At 56.0% G+C, this 17,800-nt stretch overlaps 1 protein-coding gene across 3 annotated transcripts in view; it reads left to right on the top strand.

The window, feature by feature from the left end:
* TMPRSS13 (transmembrane serine protease 13) overlaps window positions 1-17,800 on the top strand; it is an 85,817-nt gene that overhangs the window by 61,873 nt on the left and 6,144 nt on the right. For 2 of the 3 annotated variants that reach the window (XM_030538393.1, XM_030538392.1), the window contains exons 2-8: window positions 8,763-8,940; window positions 10,080-10,190; window positions 12,483-12,605; window positions 13,475-13,604; window positions 15,139-15,231; window positions 16,244-16,287; window positions 17,343-17,502. In XM_030538393.1, the coding sequence (XP_030394253.1) occupies window positions 8,880-8,940; window positions 10,080-10,190; window positions 12,483-12,605; window positions 13,475-13,604; window positions 15,139-15,231; window positions 16,244-16,287; window positions 17,343-17,502 (722 nt within the window). In that variant the 5' untranslated portion in view covers window positions 8,763-8,879. The remainder of the gene's footprint in view (window positions 1-8,762; window positions 8,941-10,079; window positions 10,191-12,482; window positions 12,606-13,474; window positions 13,605-15,138; window positions 15,232-16,243; window positions 16,288-17,342; window positions 17,503-17,800) is intronic. The other variant, XM_030538394.1, reaches the window with a different exon arrangement.

Genomic DNA, 17,800 nt, shown 5'->3' with positions numbered 1-17,800 from the left:
CCTGGTGCACAGAGATGATCATTCTTTGCTCTCTCTGGATGTCTGGTCTGGCTACAAGTCCCACCTCCAATGAACGCCTTGCTCATGGGACTGCAATGAGCTCCAACCGTGCAGCTGACCATGGACCTTTTTGAAAATCAGGCCCCTGTTGCTCCTGGTTAGCCACACTGTTCTGGGGTAGGATCTGAGAAGGGAGGCTGGTTATTTCAGTGTAAAGACCAGGAATACTTGTGGCACCGTAGAGACTAACAAATCTATTGGAACATAAGCTTTCATGGGCTCCAGCCCACTTCATCAGATGCATAGAATGGAACATATAGTAAGAAATATATATACATATACAGAACATGAAAAGGTGGAAGTAACCATACCAATTGTAAGAGGCTAATTAATTAAGATGAACTATTGTCAGCAGGAGAAAAAAACCTTTTGTAGTGATAATCAAGATGGCCTGGTTTAGACAGTTGACAAGAAGGTGTGAGGATACTTAAGGTGGGGAAATAGATTCAATATGTGTAATGACCCAGCCCCTCCCAGTCTCTATTCAAACCCAAGTTAATGGTATCAAGCTCAGCAGTTTCTCATTGGAGTCTGTTTTTGAAGCTTTTCTGGTGCAAAATTGCCACCTTTAAGTCTGTTACTGAGTGGCCAGAGAGGTTGAAGTGGTCTTCTACTGGTTTTTGAATGTTATGTTTCCTGATGTCAGATTTGTGTCCCTTTATTCTTTTGCGTAGAAAAGCTTGAAAAATTGACCCCTACAGGGTCTAAAGCCAGAGGGCAAATGGAAGGAACTCCAAAGATATGAATTTCAGCTGATCTTATGACTTTTTGGAGCCTGACTCATGATTCTTGAGTGTTTGGGATTGGCAGAACTGTGTTAAGTGCTGGCTTGTCCAGGGGCACGTCCCTTGCTCATGGCATACACCTTTCCTATGTTGTGTAGAGATAGGCATAAGAGAAATCCCAACAGCCAATGATTCAGGCCCAAACCTAACAGCTCAGGCTCACTTCCATCACAATGATGTATCCAACACTCTTCAAAAGGTTAGTGCCCAGGATCTCTAATTAAACAATGGCTGCCTGCATGGGTGGCAAGTTTGTAGAAATTTTGGTGGTGCCCAAAACCCACTCCCCCAACTCCGCCTCCACTTGCCTAAGGCTCTGGGCAGGGTTTTTTGGGGGGGAGGTCTGGGGTGCAGGTCCTGGGCTGGGGATTAGGGTGCAGGAGGGGTGCAGGCTTTGGGAAGGAGTTTGGGTGCTGGGTGCAGGCTCCGGGCTGGGGCACGGAGTGGGTGTGCAGGAGGGGGTGAGGGGCGCAGGCTCTGGGCTGGTGATGGGGGTGTAGGAAGGGGTGAGGGGTGCAGGCTCTGGGCTGGTGGTGGGGGTGTAGGAAGGGGTGAGGGGTGCAGGCTCTGAGAGGGAGTTTGGGTGCTGGGTGCAGGCTCCGGGCTGGGGCAGGGGGTGGGTGTGCAGGAGGGGGTGAGGGGTGCAGGCTTTGGGCTAGGGGTGGGGGTGCAGGAAGGGGTGAGGGGTGCAAGCTCTGGGAGGGAGTTTGGGTGCTGGGTGCAGGCTCTGGGCTGGGGCAGGGGGTGGGTGTGCAGGAGGGGGTGAGGGGTGCAGGCTTTGGGACAGAGTTTGGGTGCAGGCTCTGGGCTGGGGGTGGAGGTGTAGGAAGGGGGAGGTGGTGCACGCTCTGGGAGGGAGTTTGGGGATAGGAGGGAGTGCAGGGGTGAAGGTTGTGGGGCTGAGGATGAGGGTTTCATGATGTGGGGGTGCTCAGGGCTAGGGAAGAGGGTTGGGCTGTGGGGCTGGGTTTGAGGGGTTCATGCTGCAGGGGGGCTCGGAGCTGGGGCAGAGGATCAGGGTGTGGAGGGATGAGGGTTGGGGCTGAGGATGAGGGGTTCATGCTGCAGGGGGGCTCAGAGCTAGGGCAGAGGATCAGAGTGTGGAGGGATGAGGGCTGTGGCTGGGTTTGAGGGGTTCATGCTGCAGGGGGGCTTGGAGCTGGGGCAGAGGATCAGGGTGTGGAGGGATGAGGGCTGTGGCTGGGTTTGAGGGGTTCATGCTGCAGGGGGGCTTGGAGCTGGGGCAGAGGATCAGGGTGTGGAGGGATGAGGGCTGTGGCTGGGTTTGAGGGGTTATATAAGGCGCTGGTGAGACCCCATCTGGAATATTGTGTGCAGTTCTGGTGTCCCATGTTCAAGAAGGATGAATTCAAACTGGAACAGGTCCAGAGACGGGCTACTAGGATGATACGAGGAATGGAAAACCTGCCTTATGAAAGGAGACTCAAAGAGCTTGGCTTGTTTAGCCTGGCCAAAAGAAGGCTGCGGGGGAATATGCTTGCTCTATATAAATATATCAGGGCGGTTAACGTTAGGGAGGGAGAGGAATTATTTAAGTTTAGTACTAATGTAGGCACGAGGACGAATGGGTACAAACTGGATATTAGGAAGTTTAGACTTGAAATTAGACGAAGGTTTCTAACCATTAGGGGAGTGAAGTTCTGAAACAGCCTTCCGAGGGAAGTAGTGGGGCAAAAGACTTATCTGGCTTTAAGACTAAGCTTGATAAGTATATGGAGGGGATGTTATGATAGGATAGTTTAATTTGGGCAATCGATCTTGGATTATCCCCAGATAAGTCTGCTCAATGGTCTGCGGGGAGATGTTGGATGGGATGGGAACTGAGTTACTGCGGAGAATTCCTTCTTGGGTGCTGGCTGGTGAGTCTTGCCCACATGCTCAGGGTTTAGCTGATCGCCATATTTGGGGTCGGGAAGGAATTTTCCTCCAGGGCGGATTGGCAGGGGCCCTGGAGGTTTTTCGCCTTCCCCTGCAGCGTGGGGCATGGGTCGCTTGCTGATGGATTCTCTGCAGCTTGAGGTCTTCAAACCAATTTTGAGGATTTCAATAACTCAGTCCTGGGTTAGGGGTTGTTATAAAAGTGGACGGGTAGGGTTCTGTGGCCTGCCTTGTGCAGGAGGTCAAACTAGATGATCATATTGGTCCCTTCTGACCTATGAGTCTATGCTGTGGGGGGGCTCAGGGCTGGGGCAGAGGTTTAGGGTGCAGGGGGATGAGGGCTGTGGCTGGGGATGAAGGGCTCATGCTGCAGGGGGGCTTGGAGCTGGGGCAGAGGATCAGGGTGTGGAGGGATGAAGGCTGTGGCTGGGTTTGAGGGGTTCATGCTGCAGGGGGGCTCGGAGCTGGGGCAGAGGATCAGGGTGCAGGGGAATGAGGCTGGGGCTGAGGATGAGGGGTTCATGCTTCAGGGGGGCTCAGAGCTGGGACAGAGGATCAGGGTGCCGGGGGATGAGGGCTGTGGCTGGGGATGAGGGTTTGGAGCGTTGGAAGGGCTCAGGGCTAGGGCAGAGGATTAGGGTGCGGGGGGATGAAGGCTGTGGCTGGGGATGAGGGTTTGGTGCATTGGAAGGGCTCAGGGCTGGGGCAGAGGATTAGGGTGCCGGGGGATGAGGGCTGTGGCTGGGGATGAGGGTTTGGAGCGTTGGAAGGGCTCAGGGCTGGGGCAGAGGATTAGGGTGCCGGGGGATGAGGGCTGTGGCTGTGGATGAGGGTTTGGAGCGTTGGAAGGTCTCAGGGCTGGGGCCGAGGGTTAGGGTGTGGGGGGATGAGGGCTGTGGCTGGGGATGAGGGTTTGGAGCGTTGGAAGGTCTCAGGGCTGGGGCCGAGGGTTAGGGTGCCGGGGGATGAGGGCTGTGGCTGGGGATGAGGGTTTGGAGCGTTGGAAGGTCTCAGGGCTGGGGCCGAGGGTTAGGCTGCCGGGGGATGAGGGCTGTGGCTGGGGATGAGGGTTTGGAGTGTTGGAAGGTCTCAGGGCTGGGGCAGAGGATTATGGTGCCGGGGGATGAGGGCTGTGGCTGTGGATGAGGGTTTGGAGCGTTGGAAGGTCTCAGGGCTGGGGCAGAGGATTAGGGGGCGGGGGGATGAGGGCTGTGGCTGGGGATGAGGGTTTGGAACGTTGGAAGGGCTCAGGGCTGGGGCAGAGGATCAGGGTGCCGGGGGGATGAGGGCTGTGGCTGGGGATGAGGGTTTGGAGCATTGGAAGGGCTCAGGGCTGGGGCAGAGGATTAGGGGGCGGGGGGATGAGGGCTGTGGCTGGGGATGAGGGTTTGGAACGTTGGAAGGGCTCAGGGCTGGGGCAGAGGATTAGGGTGCCGAGGGATGAGGGCTGTGGCTGGGGATGAGGGTTTGGAACGTTGGAAGGGCTCAGGGCTAGGGCAGAGGATTATGGTGCCGGGGGATGAGGGCTGTGGCTGGGGATGAGGGTTTGGAGCGTTGGAAGGGCTCAGGGCTGGGGCAGAGGATCAGGGTGCCGGGGGATGAGGGCTGTGGCTGGGGATGAGGGTTTGGAACGTTGGAAGGGCTCAGGGCTGGGGCAGAGGATCAGGGTGCCGAGGGATGAGGGCTGTGGCTGGGGATGAGGGTTTGGAGCATTGGAAGGTCTCAGGGCTGGGGCAGAGGATCAGGGTGTGGAGGGATGAAGGCTGTGGCTGGGTTTGAGGGGTTCATGCTGCAGGGGGGCTCGGAGCTGGGGCAGAGGATCAGGGTGCAGGGGAATGAGGCTGGGGCTGAGGATGAGGGGTTCATGCTTCAGGGGGGCTCAGAGCTGGGACAGAGGATCAGGGTGCCGGGGGATGAGGGCTGTGGCTGGGGATGAGGGTTTGGAGCGTTGGAAGGGCTCAGGGCTGGGGCAGAGGATTAGGGTGCGGGGGGATGAAGGCTGTGGCTGGGGATGAGGGTTTGGTGCATTGGAAGGGCTCAGGCCTGGGGCAGAGGATTAGGGTGCCGGGGGATGAGGGCTGTGGCTGGGGATGAGAGTTTGGTGCATTGGAAGGGCTCAGGGCTGGGGCAGAGGATTAGGGTGCCGGGGGATGAGGGCTGTGGCTGGGGATGAGGGTTTGGAGCGTTGGAAGGTCTCAGGGCTGGGGCAGAGGATTAGGGTGCGGGGGGATGAGGGCTGTGGCTGGGGATGAGGGTTTGGTGCATTGGAAGGGCTCAGGGCTGGGGCAGAGGATTAGGGTGCCGGGGGATGAGGGCTGTGGCTGGGGATGAGGGTTTGGCGCGTTGGAAGGTCTCAGGGCTGGGGCAGAGGATTAGGGTGCCGGGGGATGAGGGCTGTGGCTGGGGATGAGGGTTTGGAGCGTTGGAAAGTCTCAGGGCTGGGGCCGAGGGTTAGGCTGCCGGGGGATGAGGGCTGTGGCTGGGGATGAGGGTTTGGAGTGTTGGAAGGGCTCAGGGCTGGGGCAGAGGATTAGGGTGCCGGGGGATGAGGGCTGTGGCTGGGGATGAGGGTTTGGAGCGTTGGAAGGGCTCAGGGCTGGGGCAGAGGGTTAGGGTGCGGGGGGATGAGGGCTGTGGCTGGGGATGAGGGTTTGGAGCATTGGAAGGTCTCAGGGCTGGGGCAGAGGATTAGGGTGCCGAGGGATGAGGGCTGTGGCTGGGGATGAGGGTTTGGAGCGTTGGAAGGGCTCAGGCCTGGGGCAGAGGATTAGGGTGCCGAGGGATGAGGGCTGTGGCTGGGGATGAGGGTTTGGAACGTTGGAAGGGCTCAGGGCTAGGGCAGAGGATTATGGTGCCGGGGGATGAGGGCTGTGGCTGGGGATGAGGGTTTGGAGCGTTGGAAGGTCTCAGGGCTGGGGCAGAGGATTAGGGTGCCGGGGGATGAGGGCTGTGGCTGGGGATGAGGGTTTGGAGCGTTGGAAGGGCTCAGGGCTGGGGCAGAGGGTTAGGGTGCGGGGGGATGAGGGCTGTGGCTGGGGATGAGGGTTTGGTGCATTGGAAGGGCTCAGGGCTGGGGCAGAGGATCAGGGTGCCGGGGGATGAGGGCTGTGGCTGGGGATGAGGGTTTGGAGCGTTGGAAGGGCTCAGGGCTGGGGCAGAGGATTAGGGTGCCGGGGGATGAGGGCTGTGGCTGGGGATGAGGGTTTGGAGCGTTGGAAGGTCTCAGGGCTGGGGCAGAGGATTAGGGTGCCGAGGGATGAGGGCTGTGGCTGGGGATGAGGGTTTGGAGCGTTGGAAGGGCTCAGGGCTGGGGCAGAGGATTAGGGGGCGGGGGGATGAGGGCTGTGGCTGGGGATGAGGGTTTGGAGCGTTGGAAGGGCTCAGGGCTGGGGCAGAGGATTAGGGGGCGGGGGGATGAGGGCTGTGGCTGGGGATGAGGGTTTGGAGCGTTGGAAGGTCTCAGGGCTGGGGCAGAGGGTTAGGGGGCGCGGGGATGAGGGCTGTGGCTGGGGATGAGGGTTTGGAGCGTTGGAAGGTCTCAGGGCTGGGGCAGAGGATTAGGGTGCCGGGGGATGAGGGCTGTGGCTGGGGATGAGGGTTTGGTGCATTGGAAGGGCTCAGGGCTGGGGCAGAGGATTAGGGTGCGGGGGGATGAGGGCTGTGGCTGGGGATGAGGGTTTGGTGCATTGGAAGGTCTCAGGGCTGGGGCAGAGGATTAGGGTGCCGAGGGATGAGGGCTGTGGCTGGGGATGAGGGTTTGGAGCGTTGGAAGGGCTCAGGGCTGGGGCAGAGGATTAGGGTGCCGGGGGATGAGGGCTGTGGCTGGGGATGAGGGTTTGGAGCGTTGGAAGGTCTCAGGGCTGGGGCAGAGGATTAGGGTGCGGGGGGATGAGGGCTGTGGCTGGGGATGAGGGTTTGGAGCGTTGGAAGGTCTCAGGGCTGGGGCAGAGGATTAGGGTGCCGGGGGATGAGGGCTGTGGCTGGGGATGAGGGTTTGGAGCGTTGGAAGGGCTCAGGGCTGGGGCAGAGGATTAGGGTGCCGGGGGATGAGGGCTGTGGCTGGGGATGAGGGTTTGGAGCGTTGGAAGGTCTCAGGGCTGGGGCAGAGGATTAGGGTGCGGGGGGATGAGGGCTGTGGCTGGGGATGAGGGTTTGGAGCGTTGGAAGGTCTCAGGGCTGGGGCAGAGGATTAGGGTGCCGAGGGATGAGGGCTGTGGCTGGGGATGAGGGTTTGGAGCGTTGGAAGGGCTCAGGGCTGGGGCAGAGGATTAGGGTGCCAGGGGATGAGGGCTGTGGCTGGGGATGAGGGTTTGGAACGTTGGAAGGGCTCAGGGCTGGGGCCAAAGGGCAGGGGAAGGGCCATTAGCAGATTGCGGCACTGGGACCCAGGGGCAGCAGACAGCAGTTCTGCCGGGAGCCGTTCCACTCCAGCAGCAGGAGCAGGCAGGGACACGCAGGGGGAGGGGTGGCAGGTGGAGGCCGGGACCCGCTCCAGGCAGGGATGGGGCAGCGCAGGGGGGTGACCCGCAGGGGCCAGGCCCCGATCCAGGCAGGGCCGGGGGAGAGACCCAGCTCCAAATATTGCTGGAGCAGGGCCCCCAGCCCTGAATATTCCGGGCGCTCGGGCACCCCAAATATATATAACCTGCCGCCTATGGCCGCCTGCCCTGATGGTGGAACGTCTCTGCCTTCTTTCACTGGCTGAGTATTCTCCCCACAGGCGACTCTAGACATTTTGCCGCCCCAAGCATGGCGGCACGCCACGGGGGGTGCTCTGCTGGTCGCAGGTCCCGCAGCTCTGATGGACCTCCCGCAGGCTGCCTGCAGAGGGTCCGCTGGTCCCACGGCTCCCCCGAAGCCACGGGACCGGCGGACCCTCCGCAGGCAGCCGCCGACGGCTGCCTGCCTGCTGCCCTTGCAGCGCCGGCAGAGCACCCCCCATGGCTTGCCGCCCCAAGCACGCGCTTGGCGTGCTGGGGCCTGGAGCCGCCCCTGGTTTGAACTTAATGTTTATGAGCCATAAACATATGACTTGCTTCCCCTTTGCAGATACAATATGAAGGGACTGACGCACAGCAAGTTCTGGTGGTTGCTGCACCATTCCTGGGTTCTCTCACTGCACAAGTGACATTTTCTTTTTGCAAGTTCTCTGTTACATGTGACTTTTTTACTGCTAAAATTAGCAAGAGATTTGAAACAGAAACCACATTAGCAGCAAAAACCATGTTTATTCTAAATTCAAAGCTCAGGCTCTGCCCAAGGAGAAATGGGGGAACATGGCATACGTATCCGGATTAAATTAATAAAGCACTCAGGAGAGATGAATTTGAGTAGAGGAGATAAATATCCGGTCCCATGTTCACACCAATCAGTTGTGACATAATCGCAGAGCAGCATTCCAGGGCTCAGGAAGTTTCGGGCTTGGAACACCAATTATGAAATGTTACTAATTAACAACTGGAAGTTACATTGGCATTTTCTGAATGAGTGACTCAGAGGACTTATATAATGATAGAGACTCAGTTTCCAAACCTGGGTACATAAATTGGGGCACCTAATTCCTCACCTGGGTGCTCACATGGACACTGAGGGACTGTATGGGGAACCGAGCCACCAGTGACTGAGCTGAGTACCAAACGTTCAATCAGATGTCCTGAGCTAGGTGATCAGCTTGAAAAATTTGTTTGGCAGCCTCCAAAAGGAGAAAAACCAGAGTGATGCAGTGTGATTCTTTGCAAAGATGCTCAGCGTTTTTCAGCTCTGGGAAGAGGCACCTCTAGGGCTTTCTTTGCCTCCATAGGCTGGCCCGTTGTACCCTGGAGGTACATCATCTACTGAAATGTTCAGCTACCAAAGCCAGCCAGCTCTGTCAGAAAGCCATGTTACTGGGGTTTCCTGGCTGCGTACATTGGCTCTTGCTTCATGAAGGCAAGTCTTCTAGTTGTCCTTGGGCACCCAGGCTGGCCTTTGGGAATCTCCAGCAAATTGTGTGAGTGACGGTGTGTTCTTTACCTACAGATCAGACTGGCTCTGTCAAACAGCAGCCTCCTTCCCAACCCCTATGCCGCATGAGCCAGTCACCCCATCGCCACCCCATCTGCACATCCACGAGAAAGGGTCCGTGGCAGCAACATCATGCCGTGTGCTCCAGAGTCTGGACCGGCTCCACCAGGATACGTGGCTTGTGACAACACAAGTAAGATGGGTGGGGCAGGTCTCTTGGCAGCTACAGCTACTGGGAAGTCCTTGCTTCCTGGAGAGGTTGGGCATGTGCTTCCAGCCAGCCCTGGAATTGTGAGCCCCAGTCGTTCATGCATTAGCTCCTGCCACCCTGGGAGAGCTGACTGGGAGATGGGACTGGATGGTGCAGTCTCATATGGATTGCTGCCAGTGACTATGTCCTGTCACACGACTGGCTAAAAGGAACAACCTCAGCAGGAAGCTGGCAGGCTCCCTGCGGCCTGTGGGATGCTGTGGCAGCAGTGATAGGAGGGGAGGGAATGCGCTGGGGTGTACGTTACCCTCCTGCAGAGCGATGTGTAAGGGGTGTATGTTACCTCTTTGCATTCACTTAGATGCCTGTGGCCTGACTCTACCAATGTGTGAGGGAGCCAAGCCCCATGGCAGGCAACCCCGGCTAGTGTCAGGAGCTGTATTCACAGCACCTTGTGCATCACCTCTGCACCTGGCCCAAGGGCGGGGTGCGCTCTGCTTTTAGGAATGGGGAGGTGACGTGGATGTCCTGTACATCCTGCCTGTGAGAACCAGGGCTTACACTAAAATTACCCATAACGGGGACAACGATGGTATGGGCCAGTCTAGCCTGGAGGCTGCCAGTTCAAATCCAGCCCACATGTGCCCTGACAGAGAGCTGCTGTGTGGCGGTCTGTGTAACATGGTTTCTGGGTCCCAGAAAATGCTGTGGTGAGCCGCTGGGCTGTCAGTCTCAGCAGAGGGACCAAGGAATGAAGGTGCTAGGAGAATGAAGCCTCTCTCAGCCCTAGCAGCAGCCTGGGCGCATTGTTAGGAGAAGCCTTGGGATGCCTCTGCCCAGGCTGCTCTAGTCACAGTGGGAAGCAGCTAGCCTGGGATCCCTGGGCTGTAGCGGGAATGGTGTGTGCTAGGGACACCTGCTTCCCCACCTGTCAGAAATGACGTGCCTGCTGGCGAAGGAGCAATCGCACATCCCCAGACACGCCTCCACGGGCCTAGGTAACACAGCTACCATGTCCAAAGGGTTGAACGTCCCTCCTCTCTGTTGGGGAGGAGCTTGGATGGGAATGTTTCTGCAACCATGTGCGCTAGTGACTGTGTTTCTGTCATCTCAATCCCCAGTGTCCCCAGCAGCAAGGTGCAAGGTCTCGTCATGCATGGGCCAGAAGAGGCTGGTGCTGATCCTTTGCATCTCCTTTCTGATAGTCCTGCTCATTGCCCTCATCCTGCTCTGTAAGTCCTTTCCCCTTTGTTAGCCTCCAGCAAAGCTGGCATGTCCTGGGGTGCAGACCAAGTTCCTGTGTCCATCCAGGGGCTTGGCCCGCTGGGGGAAATATGTCACCTAGCTTTGGGTTTGGGCAGGCCAAGCACAGCTACTGGCCTGCCAGCAGGGCTCTGGGACTAGAAATGCTAACAGGAGGGAAACCAACACCCTGAAAGAAGACAAGTACTTAAGGGCCTGATTCAAAGCTGACTGAATAAATACAAAGACTCTCACTGCTTCCAGTGGGCTTTGGGGAGCCAGAAATGAAAACCATTTCCTCATTCTCGCATTCTTTAACCTTCCCAGCATATGCTACCTCTGGCCTGTCCCATCATGCAGCGAGACATAGGTCTGAGTTGTAAAGCTTGCATCAGCACCCATGCTCCCCTAAAGTTCAAGGCTGTTCAGATTTGGCCCATTATAGAGGGGAGCATGAGCTGGGATTTTCTGACATGGGTCCAAAGTTTCTCCGAGACGGAAGATAGTTCAGATCTGATGTTCCATTCTGGGCTCAGCTTAATAGACACGGACTAGAGATTTATGGTCCGTATTTTCTGTGTCATATACAACCTCTTGGTTTAACACCATTTATCTGAGACTGATAACAGACTAGAAGGGAGTTAATTAGGAGCTCAGCTGGTCCCCACTCCTCCTAGCTCCTCCTGTCAACTCCAGCCACAGCCTGGGAACTACAGGCTAGCCCCTAATGGCACTGCCTGGCTGTCAGAAGGAGGCAGTGCAGCTGCAGTGCTAAGGATGTGATTCCTGGAAAGATGGCCCAGGTGATGGGATGCCTCCATCCTTCTATTTCTTGAGTTTTCCTGACATCTGCTGGACACCTGGGAGCAAAGAATTTCACTAGGAAATTAGAACAACATCCTCTTCTCTTTGTGGCCTTTCTGCCTAGTGTTTTAGATGTGACATGCACCCAAGTAATCAGAGGCAGATAGTTAGGTGTTTAGATAAGCCCAACACTTTCCATTTTCTGCAAATATTTTCACGTGTGGCCACAGTTATCAGCACAGTGCTTCCTACTCTGAGTTAATTTCTGTGCCAGGAACACAGCCAGCGGGGAATTAGTAAAAGCCCACCAGATGGAAAGGGAAACAGCAGCAGAGACGGGAAAGATTTTACAGATAATGAAGAGGTTGGTTTTTTAAACTCCGTTGTCAAATCTAGCTGCTAGTTTTCCTTTTATCGGCTGCATTATTGAGCCCCTGCAGTATCAAGTGGATTTAGAGCATTTTTACTGGGCGAGTATTGTGCAGATGCAAATTAAAACTGTGTGAAGTGAGAATGGATGTTGAATGGAGCTGAATCAAATGCAGCAGTTTTGGATTCCAGGGACGAGGGTGAGGATCAGGTGAACTAGAGATTGGCCTAAACCGAACTCTGGATCTGACCTTGAGATCCCAGGGGCAGAACCCCGGCTCAGAAGATGCCCAGTCAGGTTTGGCCCATAACAGCCTAAGGTTTGAACTGTGACCCATGATCCAGGCTCAGACGTTGCATCGAGTGTTTGGGCTGGGCCCATTTCCGCTGTGAACTCTTTTCTGGGTGTCGTCCATGTGGATTCACATCCCTCTGAGCTCTGGCTCAGAGGAGCCCAAAACTGCAAAGGGAAACTCAGTCGACTTCCACCTGCTTCCTCCTAGTGACCACCGTGCTTTGCTTGAACCCAGCACAAACCATAAATGGGCCACACACCGTCTGAGTCCGTGACCCTTAGGGGCTGAGCCTGGCTGCGTTTCCAGGGGGCCAGTTCTGGAGGTTTCAGAATGAGTTTTGTCTGTGTCCAGTTTTCCAGACAGTTGCTCATGGAGGGTGGGGGTTGGGGCGGGGGGTTGAGTCGACAATCACTTGGTTTGAGTGTGGGGGCACTGGAGAGAGGGGCATCAGGCCAAGTGATCCTGCTCTTCACTGCTTTCAAACAATGGCAGGATTACCTTGGGGCAGGATACCATGTGAGGGGGATTGTGCCTAGGGAGCATCCTCTCCATGCCCCTCACCGGGACTTTGGAGCAACCACAACGTGACTGCTCCCAAGAATCCAGCCCAGGTTTTGCTTGTGGCAAATAAATGCCCATGCAGAGAATGCCCAGCGCAGGTCTGGGAGTGCGACCATGCCCAGCTGGGGTGTCTGGGATGAAGGAGCTGCCGGGTCCAAGATGAAATTGGCTGGCAGGAAATATCCCCTCCCAGCGCAAGTGACCTCCCCCGCCATGACTGTCTCCAGCTCTCCTCTGTGTGTTTGCTTGCAGTCCTGTTCTGGCGGTCGAACACCGACTTTCTGTACAAGGAGCCGGCTGAGAGCTGCAGCCACCGAGCCGTGCGCTGCGACGGGGTGGTCGACTGCTCCCAGAAGAGCGATGAGCTGGACTGTGGTAACACACCTGGGACGCAGGGGTCTCGCGGGGTCAGGCTGCTGCTTTCATCCATGCCCTGTCTTAGGGCCCTGTGCTCTAGGCTCTGAGCGAGCCCCCAGACGTGACCAGGTCCCTGGGGCAGGAGTTTGCACTGATGCCAAAGACGGCACAAGGGCACGGGGCCCAGGGAATGCTGAGACCCCCGATGTTTAGGACCTGGGAGGAGCTGGGGCCCCTGGCATGAGAGGGGGCAGCGGCTGGGCCAGCAGAGTGTAGCCACGGACCTGATTTTTGCTCTCATGTGTTGGCCAGTGCCTGAGGCTAGTGCATGTGATGGCTCTGGTGAGGCCTGTGTGGGGTTAGCTGCTGCTCCCATTCCCAAGGGGATTCAGAACTGGCACCAATTGCGCACACACGGCACTGCCGACAGCCCTGCAGGGAGGCCAGGGCTGGAGGGGACAAAGGGGTTGGGCTGGGCTCTTCCTGCACTTGTTTCCACTGAACAGGGTGAGGCACGTTGGCCGAGGCTGCCCGGAGGACGCTAGTTCTGCCTTAGGCTGCCCCTGCCCCCTGCTGTCGCCTGGTGCTGGGGTGGAGCTCACTGTCACACTGCACATCGGGGTTCTCCTCACCCCCTTCCCCCCGTGGCCTGGCACCTGTCGAACTCTGTCAGCTCAGTGGGACGGCTCCTGATTTACACCTGTGGGCAGGAGAGGGGAATCAGGCTGGTCATTTGCCAGCTTTTGTGCACAATCATGACACAACAGCACAAGTTCAGTCCTGGTGCAAGGGGGCTGGGCTCGGGTGCCTGTCTAAGGGTGAGCTGGAGCTGCAGATCTGCCTGGAGCCCCTGCTGATTCTGCTGTCTCCTTCCATCGTGCCTGCAGTGCGGTTTAGGTGGGATCAGTCTCTGCTCCACATCTACTCCAGCACCGAGAATCAGTGGCTGCCTGTCTGCAGCAATGCCTGGAATGACTCCTTCTCCAAGAAGACCTGCCAGCAACTGGGATTTCAAAGGTAAGTCCCCAGGGACAGGCACTACGTGTGCAGTGATGGAGGACGGAAGCCAGAGGAACCCAGCCCACACCCAGAATGACCTGCTCCCGGGCTCTCCACATCCAGGGGGAGCTTTCCAAAGGCACAAGGGAGAGTGAAGTGCTCAGCTCCCAGGCACTGCCACTGGGCCCCTACCAGCCCTTTGTCCTTTGAAAATCTCTCCCACAACGGCTTCCGGCCAGCAGGTACTCCCCCTCCCTTGCCATTGCTCTGTGATTGCTAGCTGCTGAGGGTTGCTTGGAGTCCTTCTTTTTCTCTCTGCACTTTCCCTGTATGGTGTTTGCTAAGTCACCCTGGGGTTTGCAGCCAGGGGAGCCTGAGCTGGGAATGGCAGGGAACGGAACTGCCCTGCACGGCTGTTTATTGGAAGGGGACTCAAGGGGCTTGCCTACAGTGGGAAAGCCCTGTGTAGCTGTCCCATTGCAAACTCCCCTCCAGTGCAGATGCTCAGTACTCCTGCAAGAAGTGACTTGTACTGGTGCAGGTTACCCAGGTTGTTTACACAAGCAATTGTGCAAATAACTTTCTACACTAGTGCAGTGCCTCTGTACTAGGATTTGCATCCATATGGCTAACCTGTCAGTGCAGCGATGCAAAAATCCCTGGGATAGACCAGCCTTAGGTCTAGTGCAGGGGTTCTCAAACTGGGGGTCGGGACCCCTCAGGGGTCGTGAGGTTATTACATGGGGGGGTCGCAAGCTGTCAGCCTCCACCCCAAATCCCGCTTTGCCTCCAGTATTTATAATGGTGTTAAATATACAAAAAATGTTTTTAATGTATAAGGGGGGTCGCACTCAGAGGCTTGCCGTGTGATAAGGGTCTCCAGTACAAAAATTTGAGAACCACTTGGCTAGTACAACCCACGTTAGGATCTTTGCCCCCTCTAGTGGCTGGTTCACATCAGACTACTACAGCTGCCGGCTAATGGGTCTGTCTTCACTGCACCTAAACACCCACAGCTGGCCCAGGTCAGCTGACTCAGGCCCATGGGGCTCAGGCTGTGGGGCTGTTTCATTGTGGGGTAGATGTTTGGGATCAGGCTGGAGTCTGGGCTCTGGGACCCTGCGAGGGGGGAGAGTCACAGCAATTTTTAGCCCTGCAGCCTTAGCTCCGCAAGCCCAAGTCAGCTGAGTCTGGCCAGCTGCGGCCATGCCACGGATCTTTTATTCCAGTGTAGCCGTACCTTTGAGGCCCTTGGTGTTTGCTCTGGGGGGCTTGGGCTCCAGCCCCTCTGGTGACCCAAGCAGGGGGTTGTCATAAACGCACAGTGGGTGAACACCTAGGTTCTAATCTGGATTGAGGGACTCGTGAACTAGCGCTTTGTGGAGTTCAAGTGCCAGGACCACATCGCAGTTCAGTGTGAGAGGCAGCAGTGGAGGGGAGATGCCCCCTCTGGCCTACAAGATTTTAGCCCCTCTGCTGCATGCCTGATTTTCCCATCGCTGAGCTAGAGTTCAGGAAACCTGGCAGCATGACGTGTCCTGTCTCCTCCCAGCATGTCTCACACGGAGTACGTGCCAGCCTCCTTCCCTGGCAAAAGCCTCACTCTCACCAGGGAGCATCCCACGATCCAGCAGAGTCTCAACAGGTAATGAAGAGGATCTGTTGCCTTTTCCCTGCTCTTCCCCTTGTCCACTTAGGGCCCCTCTCTGCCCACGGCACTGGCTGCACGGTCCCCTCTGAACTAACTTGGGAAAAAGGCCTGAGTTCGCTGTGGACACCAGAATGAGAACCCCTGCTCAGTGCAGAGTGGTCAGCAGAGAAATACGATGCTGGCTTGCCTACAGAATGGGAGGCAGGGATGGGCACCAGAGATGATTAGCGGCCTGGCAAGACGGGGCTCTTGGCTTTAGAGAGGAGATGGTGATCTGTCGCTCTGGCCCAGGCTGGCAGCTCTGCTCAGAGGGGGACACACAGAGCCCCTCCACCATGGCAGCTTTTCCAGCAATTCCAGGAAAGGGAGAGGAGGCCTGTGGCTGGAGCTCTGCAGGGGTTTGATCCCCTAATGGGATGGGCGTGCTAATGGCCAGAGAAGCAGTCTGAGCAGTCTCCCGTCAGCTGGATTTCTGAGAGAACCGTGAAGTGCCGTTAGCTCCTGAGCTCGTTCTGCAGCAGGAACCCAGACAAAACTTCATACACCCCCAAGGAAAGTCAGGGCAGGTCTGAGCCTGCTGGAGAGTGGCCCATGCTTTAGCAATGGCCCACGGGTGCCTGGTGCTTTAGGGAGCTTAAGCTCCTTGGAACAAACAACTCTGGTCTCACTTTACACCAGCGTAAATCTGGAGTGGCACCAAAATAGTCAGCTCGTGTCTGTCTGCCACTGTGTGCACCTGCCAGGGAGGGAGCTACAGCTGCGAGACAGAGAGAGGCAACCTGAAGGGATTTTCTAGGAAGTAAAGGGGAGACGTGATCTTGTAGAGAGAACTCCCATTCCCCTCTACTGAACAACAGGAGAGCATCTGTGTTACTTACATGCTGGCTGAGCAGGTCAGGACAGGCGGGAGGGTGAGGGACCATCCACTCGGACTCTTTCTCTTGTGCTGTCTCAGCGTGGGCCCGTGTTTGACTTTGTCTCTTGTTTGTTTTGTTCTCTCCTGCAGCTCCAAGTGTCCTACGGGAAAATACGTCTCCCTCCGATGCACAAGTAAGAGGGAGCTTTTACCATTGCCATAAAGCATAGACATGGTGATAGGAGAGCTGGGTCTAGAGTGGGTCTCGAAACCACTCAAAGAACTGGTGTGAAAATGGTTTGAAATTGTCTTATTGGGTTTTGAAAATGTTGCCAGATCCCAGTTTCTCAGCATTTGGTTGGAAAAGTGAGAGAATTTTCATCCAAACTTTTCAGGGTTTTATTTTTTTCATTGAAAATTTTCATTGAAAATTCAAAATTTAACTGAAGTTCACAAAATTTTGATCAGCTCAACTGATCTCTTGTGACATCATGTCAACCGCCATTTTTTCTTTATCAAAGTTTATCAACATTTATCAAAGTTTTACACTGTTTGATTCTTTCTTTCTTTCTTGGCAGACTGAAAATATTAGTCTGTGCTATTGTTTATTTATGGGCTCCCTTTTCTGTATCAAAGTAAATACCAGGGGCCTGCCCCTAGAACTGGTCATCTATTCTACTCTACTCATCTTTGTATCCACCTGTCTGTCTGTCACAACTCACGGGTTTTTAAGGTGTCTGTCACTGATATGTAAACAAAAAACCCCTTTTCTTATCCCTCCAGCTCAGTGGAATATATATTACTTAGCATAATAGCTACCCTGTTTCTCTGTGGGTATAAGTAATGGCCCATGCAATTCAAAGCCGCTGGGGTCAGATAGTCCAATTGTCCAGCTGGTTTGAAAAGTGGAGGCTGAATGATTTTAGACTCTCCTCCCCGGCATGCAGCCAGCATTGTACAGCTGTCTAAGGTATTACTGGGTTCTCTTTGTAGTTCCACTGAAGCAGAAAGCCACTGCCACAGCTGGGGGCAGGATACTGGAACCAATGGGCCACTGATCTGGTTCGCTGTGTTATCCGTTAGCACATTTTGCTAGGTGCGCGATCTGTTATGTGATCCCGTAAAAAGCAGCTGGGCCTGGCCTGATTTTCCTGTTGAGGCACCTGACTAAGCTAATGGACCTTTTTGAGTTTCCCCTCAGGCTTCCATGGGGAAGCTTTGCCTCCTCAGCTTGTTTCTCTTCCTCCAGGCTGTGGACAAAGGACTTCTGGCCGGATCATTGGGGGGAACGAAGCTTCGGCGAGTAAGTGGCCCTGGCAAGTTAGTCTCCAGTATGGGCTGAGCCACATCTGCGGGGGGACAGTCATTGATACCCAGTGGGTGCTGACAGCTGCCCACTGCTTCTTCATGTAAGTGGTGCTCCTGCGAACTGGCTGTGTTGGCGGCAGCCAGCAAGGGTTGGTTTGGCTGTGGCTGGTGAGGGGAAGGGCCTAGGTGAGGAAAACCGGAGAAGATGGGAATTATCGGCAGCCATGTTCCACTCTCGGTCACAGTGTTGAAATGCAGACGGACTCTGCTGGAGCTTGAGTCGCTCTGGATCAATGCTGATGTCACCTGGGATCAGAATTTGCCTCCCGCTCCCTGCTGGGACTTTGGACCCGTAACGGGCAGCTGCACCACAAGAGCTAAGGCAGAATTTCCACTAGC

This window comes from Gopherus evgoodei, chromosome 19, assembly GCF_007399415.2.
Source record: "Gopherus evgoodei ecotype Sinaloan lineage chromosome 19, rGopEvg1_v1.p, whole genome shotgun sequence".
Lineage (NCBI taxonomy): Eukaryota > Metazoa > Chordata > Testudines > Testudinidae > Gopherus > Gopherus evgoodei.
This window is presented reverse-complemented; position numbering and strand designations above follow the sequence as displayed.